At 36.4% G+C, this 9,080-nt stretch overlaps 1 protein-coding gene across 1 annotated transcript; it reads left to right on the top strand.

Moving 5' to 3' along the window:
• The first annotated feature begins 5,474 nt into the window (after positions 1-5,474).
• LOC131168163 (alkane hydroxylase MAH1-like) lies at positions 5,475-7,321 on the top strand. Its single transcript, XM_058127424.1, has one exon. It carries the CDS (start codon positions 5,597-5,599, stop codon positions 7,169-7,171), a length of 1,575 nt encoding a protein of 524 aa, XP_057983407.1. The 5' UTR covers positions 5,475-5,596; the 3' UTR covers positions 7,172-7,321.
• The last annotated feature ends 1,759 nt before the right edge of the window (positions 7,322-9,080 follow it).

Consider the following 9,080-nt stretch of genomic DNA (forward strand, 5'->3'; position numbering starts at 1 on the left):
TGAAATGAATAAAACATAAGATTCCCAACTTATAAGCCCCTGCCCCGCAGAAAACCATCAACAGTTTTTTTGCTCTTTACAAAACAGTCAATGGTTTGGCTAATAATTGCTCTTGGTAGTTTTTATCGTCGACAATTTTATGAGATTCCTTAAAACTGTCAACGATTTTGGTCCTACCAAACTGATTTGCTCTCTTTTTCTTTTCTTTCCCTTTTATTTTATTTACTTCTTTTCTTTTCTTGGTTTGGGTTCCCACAAGTTAGATGTCATAGATACAGAAGATTGTTTTCTTATCCACTACAGAAGCTGAGTACATAGCAGTGACAAAATCCAATAAATAGATAATTTGGCTTCATTGTTTGTTGACAGAGCTCAAAATAAAGCATGAGAGAAATATTTTGCACAACGATAGTCAGAGTGCAATACATCTGGAAAAGAACTTTGCATTTCATTCAATAATCAATTACATTGGACTGCGTTATCACTTCGTCAGAACTTTGTTAGAGGACGGAGTGTTGACACTTGAAAAAATCCAAGGTAGTAGGAATCCAGCAAATATGTTGACAAAGGTGGTGACTAAAGAGAAGCTGAAGTTGTACTTAACTTCAGTTGGTCTTCATGCTTGAAGACAGATCTGAGCACATCATTTATCTATATACTGGTTAAGATGGTGTCTCCATCTCCAAGTGGAAGATTTTTTTAGCTAAAATAGAAATAGAGAGTCTTGATCAGCCTTGATGAGGATGAGTTGCAGATGAGGATGAGCTCTGTAGGGCCAGCTTTGATGTGTTGGAGTGTCAATGCTCATCCCATTGAATCCCATTAAACACCTTCCTTTACCATCCATTCCTTTCAACTATATAATAGAGATGTGTGAGTGATATGTATATGAGTGTGAGAGTAATTGTGCTGAAGGTGAGAGGGACAAAGGTGTGAGAAAGAGTGAGTTGATTTGAGTGATGTCTCCCCCTCCTCTTGTATTTTCTCCCAAGTTATAGTAAAATTTGGTGCACTCTATGGACGTTGGTAAGATTGTATCGAAAAAAAAAAACACCCATGTTAAATCTAGTGTTCCTATTTTGCTTGTTTAGTTTAATTATTGTGTGATTGTTGTTTTTAAATCCCTAACAAATAGACCCCGTGACTTTGGGATCACCAAAGTCACAAGTCGCCCTTACCACTTGATACATATCTTCTGATTGAACTTGAGGGTAAATTAACAAACTAAATATAATTATCTGGAAAATTTTAATATTAAGGGAGGTTCATAAAATTTTGACAAAAGAATCTCTTGAAATGATTTGTAACATGAAAAAAATAAGGTGAAGGAAGGTTGTTCTTATCAATAAAATGATATCTTTGGACTTTTTTTTTTTTTTTGATAGTTGTAAAAAGATCAGATAATTTTTTTTATTGTTGTTAAAAATTTACAAGATGATATATAAATACACATAAACACACATACACACACACATTAGAATTTACCGTTTTGTTTTTCAGCAATTGGGATTTGCACCAAATCTTTTTCAGCTATTAGGATTTGCACCAACTCTTAGCAGTCATGAGGTTTTAGCAATGGGGAAGTTCCATTTTTGTGGCCAGCTGTCCCTTCCTCACTGATAGTTGCACATCCAAGAATCAAAACTCTCCCTTAATAATTTGTGTATGAACACGACATTCACTAGTTGTTGAGAGTGACTTAAAACTTCAAATATTAATGTTAGATAGCAATATACACACCCATAATATATATACATATATTATTTGTCTATTAATGATCCATTAAGTCTAAACTAAACATTGGCTCGTAATTCAAGTTCTATCCCTTTTCTTTTGGTCACTCACTCTCAAGATTAAAGCTTGAGGTCTCTGATATGAAATTTAAATATGTATGTGATAATAAAGATTAATATATGTCTAGGCGATAATAATAACATCTAACTTTGTATATGTTTAATATCATTTTCTTTTATATCATTTCATTTTTTTAACAGTTATCTTCCTAATATGATTGGGTGCGCTATCATGCAAGGTTGTATGTTCTTACGAACAAGAGATTTAAGCTTTAGACTTAAAATTATGTAAATTTAAAAGAAATATAGTGTAATGTTACTTTTTGTTGACTTTTTTATTTTCGTCTCCTATTTTGATTATGACAAACTACAATATCTCATTTGTGTGCTAAGTGTATGAACAAGTTTGCTTTTCTAAGCACGGATGATAGATGAGAAATGGAAGCCGAGAAGCAATTAAAGGATCACATCTTTTGGTGCATTCCATGAAATTGCAGAGGAGTAAAGCATGAAGTTTTCGTTTATTTTAAGTCGTAGTTTTATATTTATCATTTGGGTCTGTAATAATAATCCAAGGTCTGTAATAATTATATGCATGACATGCATGATACAAATGATAAGCTTAAATGACTATAAATTGACCGTAGGAAATCGAACAAAGACCATAGACTAACCCTAGGACACAATACCCTTAATCCAAAATACTATAACTTATTCACAAGGGTTTCAAAATGAATTTAGGGTCAAATTAAGGCAAGAATGACTTCGGTCAATTGACCCTAGGTTTTTGGGCTTAATTAAAAGCCTCGATCCACCGACCATCGCAAGGTCATTTGACCTTGGTTGACTGAACTGAGAAAGTTGACCATAGTCAAACATTCGATCAATCGAATCCTTGGCAGTATAAATGCCTCGGTCGACCGAACCGACTAGAAGTAAACATATTGACTTCGCTAGGTCGACTATTTTGAATTGAACGTGTTCTCCACGGTCGACCGAACTTACACGTGTCCGACCCCAACTACTTGGTCGACCGAACGCATAGTTCAAATTGGTCATGGTCGACCGAACCTCAACCATGGTCAACTAAACCTACGAAGGGTTCAAAATCGCCTTTGTACGGTCGACCAAAACCTTAGTTCAAAAATGCCACAGTCGACCAAACTTAGTAATATGGTCGTCCGAACCTTGAATATGGTCGACCGAACCTCTCAAGTTGGCAAAATTTTTACCGCATTTGAACAGAGTTATTTTTCATTAAACCTAATTAAACATTTTTAAAAATACCCTTTGTGTCCCCAACGGTCATATTTTCACTCAACTCTATATATACCCCTTCATTTGTCTTAACTAGAAAGGGATTAGCAAAAATCATTACGAAATTTCTCTCAAATTTTTATACTTATATTTTATCCTCTCTTTATTATTACTTTGAAAAATCTATTCTCACGAAAGCATTATATTTATCTTGGGCATTTGTTTTTACAGATCATATTGTCTTACTCTCATCTTGCATTCATTTTTCAAACCATATCTTTTGAGAGTAAATCCATAGTTTTTCTCCCACATACTTCATTTGATACATATTCTTGGGAGTTAATATTATTTGCTTGTGAATCTTGCACATCCATTGCAAGATTCAAAGGTCCATTTGTTTGTGCTTGTAAAAATATTTTTAAGCCATAAACCCTAGATTCTCCAGCACCTTATTGAGAAAAATATTTTTGAAAAAATTTATTATTTAGGCATAAAATCTTTGAGTACTCATCATACACATTTTTTTACTCAAAGATTATATTGGGAAAAAAACCATACTCACACTGAGCTTATATTCTCATCATATGTGAGTGCATTAATTGATTGTGCGCAGTGATATATATCTGCTTAGTGTAAGAAGCATTTGTTTGTACATAAAAAATATTTGAATATCTATCTGTATTCCCGACATGTGGTTAGAAGAGGGAGACTAGCCCTGTGAATAGTCCTAGACTGGTTTAGACTTGATTCAGAGAACTAGGTGCACCAGCCTGTAAGGTGTTGTAAATGGTGTCGCTCCACCTGTGAAGTGAGCAACTAGTGGAATCCTCTTACTTGCGAGCTGAGGCGAGGACGTAGGCAGTATTGGCCAAAACCCAATAACATATCGTATGCCTACTTTTAATTTCCTGTACTTCATATTCCTACACATGTATGTTATATTCAGTAGATTATGAATGCTGGGCATGATTTAATTTCCGCATATTATATTTATTTGCATAATTGGTATCTGCTTAGAACCCTAAGTTGTGTATTACTGTTGTTGGTTAAATTGAATTTAGGAGAAAAATTTTAAATACCCAATTCAGCTCCCTCTTGGGAATACACCAATTCGAAAACTTTTATATTTTTTTTTTTACACAACACTTTGAGCAGACTATTGTATTAACAACTTTGGACATGTTTGTTTCCTTAGATTGAAATAGATTGGATAGACTTGAACTAGTTAGAGATTGGTCACCATATTCTATAATATGAGATGAATTATTCATACTACTAGACTAATTAGCTAGCTTAGATCTTGCAAAAGTTTATTAGAGGCCACTAGGCCTTTTAAGTATCATTTTGTTCTTGATTGCATATGCAGGAAGGCGATTGCCAAACTGTGATTATTTACGAAACAAAATCAATATCCAAGATTAATTAACATATACCTATCTAGACCCAAGATTAAGTGTAGCTCTAGACTATCTATATATAACCAGACTTAGTTAGTGTCCCTTATGGTTATATCCACCCTTACTATAAGGTTTTAAACCAACAATAGCTATATGACTTGAATAATTTGACTATAAGTCTTGCATCATTAAAATCATATTATTTGATTTGTCAACATAATGGTATGAGAATGAAATTAAATGAAAAATAAATACAAATTATGAAAATATGAAGTGATAAATTTAATTTCATTCCTTTTATATGTATTGTGCAATAAGGAAAAATACTGGGTGTCTCTGACTATGATGATACGAACCCATGAAATCTACTAGTATCCTGTCACATGGGCCTGTGTTATCATAGATATGATACGATTGACGTAATAAGTATGAAAAGCCTCTTTGTAATATTCATATGCCTCCAAGTATATTAAACACCATATATTAAAGTGATTAAGCAGACTTAAGAAGAAATTTGTGAAAAAAAAAACGTATAGTTGTTGCCCATTAAAAGTAGATTAATTGATCACTTTTTTTTTTTTCCAACATTAAAAAGCTTTATTAATGCACACCTAAAGGGGTAAGACAAGAAAAAGGTTAAGCAAGCATCTTGATAACCAATGGGGTTTGTGTCACCCTGTAATGCCCCTAACTCATCCACACTCCAGAGGTTTAATTAGAGCTCACCAACTCCATTAAATACAATCAAAGCTTTTGCTTGACTCCCAGGGTATGGTTCAGGTGGTAGTGCGGGTTGCGGGAGTGTGTCTTTCACGAGGTCAGGTGTTCAAACCCTCCCGAGCTCGTTTTCGTTCCTGGACTCCTGAATTTACCCTCCCTTTGGAGTTGTGGGATCAACTTCAAGAGGCGCACGATTAGTCAGGTAGACTGTAAAACAGACACATGGATACCCGGTGCTAATCCAAAAAAAAAAAATCAAAGCTTTTGCTTGTTTTTAAAGCCCAATGGTATACTCCATTACAAAATAGAAAATTGAAACCATACAACATTCTCAACATTCTCCTAAAAAGACTCAAAACTTCTAGTGATCACCACAATAAAAAGCGCAAACATATACACTATTTGCCATTAGCCATTACCCATCCTCCAATGGCGACAATGGGCTACGCAGAAATTCTACTAGCCCTTCTCTGCTTTCTCGTCCTCCGCCTCCGCGTCCCAAAGAAGGCGTCGCCTTCGCGGCGGTCGCCGATGACCAACTGGCCGATCGTCGGCATGCTCCCGGGCCTCCTCCACAACGCCCACCACATGCTCGACTTCGCGACGCGCGTGCTCAAACAGAGCGGCTGCACGTTCGAGATCAAAGGCCCCAGCTTCGCCAGCATGGACATGGTCATCACCAGCGACCCCGCCAACGCCCAGTACATCTCCGGCAAGAACTTCTCCAATTTCCCCAAAGGGCCTCAGTACAAAATGATCTTCGACGTTTTGGGAGACGGGATTTTCAATTCCGACTCGGAGTCGTGGAAATCCCAGAGACGAATCACGCACTCCCTCATCAAACACTTCAGGTTCCAGCAGTTCTTGGAGAAAACCACTTGGAGAATGGTGGAGAATGGGCTAATGCCAGTTCTTGATCACGTCTGCGAGCGCGGAATTGTGGTTGACATGCAGGATTTGTTCCAGAGACTCACTTTCGATAGCATTTGCGTGCTCGTTTTAGGCTTCGACCCCGGCTGCCTCTCCGTAAAATTCCCCGAGGTTCCGTTCGCGAAGGCGTTCGACGAAATGGAGGAAGTCTTGTTTCGCCGCTACATTGTCCCGGAAACATTCTGGAAGTTGCAGAAATGGCTTCAGGTCGGAGAAGAGAAGAAGATGTCCAAAGCGTATGAGACCGTAGAAAGCTTCATAACTCAATGCATCTCTTTGAAACGAGAAGAATTCTTCAAGAGAAGCAAAGCACAAAAAGAAGAAAATGAAGAAAAAGAAGAAGAAGAAGAAGAAGAAGAAGAGGAAGAGTTCAACTTGTTGAAAGCTTACATGAACCAAGAGCAACAGCAAAACCTTCAGCAAAAAACAGACGACTCCTTCCTCAGGGACACTGCGTTCAACCTCATGGCTGCGGGAAGGGACACCATCAGCGCTGCCCTATCCTGGTTCGTCTACCTCCTCGCGATGAACCCTTCGGCCCGGGACAAAATCCGAGACGAAATCGGAGCAAACTTGGACCGAGACAATAAAAAATGTACGCGCTTCAGCACCGAGGCACTCGGGAAAATGGTCTACCTCCACGGGGCCTTGTGCGAGACGCTGAGGCTGTTTCCACCGGTTCCGATCTTGCAGAAGGCTGCGGCGCAGCCTGATGTTCTCCCGAGCGGGCACCGCCTCGACACGAACGCGAAGATCTTGGTGATGCTGTACTCGATGGGAAGGATGGAGGAGATATGGGGGGAGGACTGTTTGGAGTTCAAGCCAGAGAGGTGGGTGTTGGAGGGAGGAGGGATCAAGCATGAGCCATCTTACAAGTTCATAGCGTTCAATGCAGGGCCAAGGAGTTGTATTGGTAAGGAGATATCTTTTCTTCAGATGAAGGCAATCGCAACTGTGATTGCTTATAATTATGAGGTTGAGCTTGTGGAAGGTCACCCTGTTTCAATAAGCAATTCTGTCATTCTTCATATGAAACATGGATTGAAGGTTAGGCTTGCCAGAAGATGTGCTTGAAGAAATAAGGGAGTTGATGATGATCATAGTCATTGAGATATGGTATATATGGTTTTTTATGTTTTGATTTGTGATATTAATTTTGTTGATCTCTTATGATAAATAAATGTATAAATTGCAGTATTTCATATAAAATTGCCTATTCCAAAATCCAAACCATGCTCATAGGCACCAAGGTTGAATATTTTTTTTGTTGTTTGTTTTGGTGCTTAATTTTATGTTTTTGGGAGCACAATTATGAGTTTTGGATTCGGTTTCTATTGATTTGAATAAATATAATACAAATCACCATATTAAGACTTGATATACATTATTGGCTCATAACATAATAACTTAAACTTTTAGGTAAAATAGTAATCTAACATGGTATCAAAGTTAGTTACCAGGAAGTCCTCTAGAGTTCTAGTCTTACTGTCCGCGTGTGCTGTGGTATTTAAAAAAAAGCTTATTTTATTCCCTACCATAGGTGTTATTTATTGTATGTTTATCTCTCTATGTGTTGTTGGACTGCATATGCAGGGAGTATTAAAGCTTGATATATATTATTGGTTCACAACCTAACCGCTTAAACTTTTAGGTAGAGTGGCAATCTAATAACACAAATCTATATAAGTTGAAATTGAAAATTTAAAAACCATACTTTCAAACACAATTTGAATAGTTTATGCTAAGTTCAATAGGGAATTTTTTGGTAATATTTTGATAAGAAAAACCATGGGTAGAATGTCAAGCTAGGGAGAAGTCCAAAAATATAGATTTAAAAATGTGAGGGGAAGAGGTGGAAGATAGATTACCTTTTTTAGTACCCATTTAAGATTCTTAGATTACCTTGTTCAGTACCCAATTAAGATTCTTGAAGATATCTAGTCAAAAAAAAAAAAAAAAAGTTCGATAAAAAAGCAAAGACCTCTCTTGAGATTTTAAAATTTTCATAGGCTTCTCTTGAGATTTGCAAAAAAGACATCTCCTTTTATATTTGACAAAAAGTTTTTTTTTTTAGAAATATAACTGTTCAAAAATTAAATGTTAGGAGAGGTTTGCGAGATTTTGAAATGTTAAAAACGGTCACTAAAATGTTCAAAATCTTATAAAAAGTCAATATTGTTATAAAATGATGCAAAATTAACAATAAAATAAATAGAGATAAGCAGAAAAATAAATGAAGACGAGACCAAATTTACGTAGTTCGATTATGCCTACTCCGCGGGTAGATGGGATCAAAAGTTCACTATCTCGGGAGGAATTATAAGGTGATTTGAAATCTGTCGTGTACAAAGTATCTCTTTTCTCTCTATCTCTCATCTTCTCTAACCCCTTGTATATGCTCCTCACTTCAAGCATTTAATATATGTATAAGCATGCTATATGTATGTATATTCAAATAAGAGGGAGGGGGTGTCCTTTTATAGGGCAATAAGGATGGGAAGGAATTTATGGTGGTGGGAAAATGAAGAGGTGACAACCATTAACCCCTTATGGTTTTCATAACACTCCCCCTTGGATGTCATCCATATATTAACTACTTATGCTAAGATCTTTAATGTATCTCATTCCAATGAGATGAACCAATTTCTTGAATGTTGTAGTAGGAAAAACTTTGGTGAACAAATCTACTAAATTATCACTTGATTGGATCTGCTAAACATCTATATCACCATTTGTAAGGACTCCAAAATTATTACCATTTTTTTTTATCTATATCCTGTAACAAAATAGCAGTACTCTAATACCCATACTACTACTCATTATAACGTCGCAGACCCAAAGTGGTACTGAGGATAGCTTTTATAGAATACACCATCTATGTAGCGGAAAACATAAAAACACTTTAACCTTATTTATAATACCAGAGTTTCAATATTCCCTAAACATACATATACATCTTCCAAAATAAACAAAATGCCCTAAG

The sequence above is a fragment of the Malania oleifera genome, chromosome 11, assembly GCF_029873635.1.
Source record: "Malania oleifera isolate guangnan ecotype guangnan chromosome 11, ASM2987363v1, whole genome shotgun sequence".
In the NCBI taxonomy this organism is placed as follows: Eukaryota; Viridiplantae; Streptophyta; class Magnoliopsida; order Santalales; family Ximeniaceae; genus Malania; species Malania oleifera.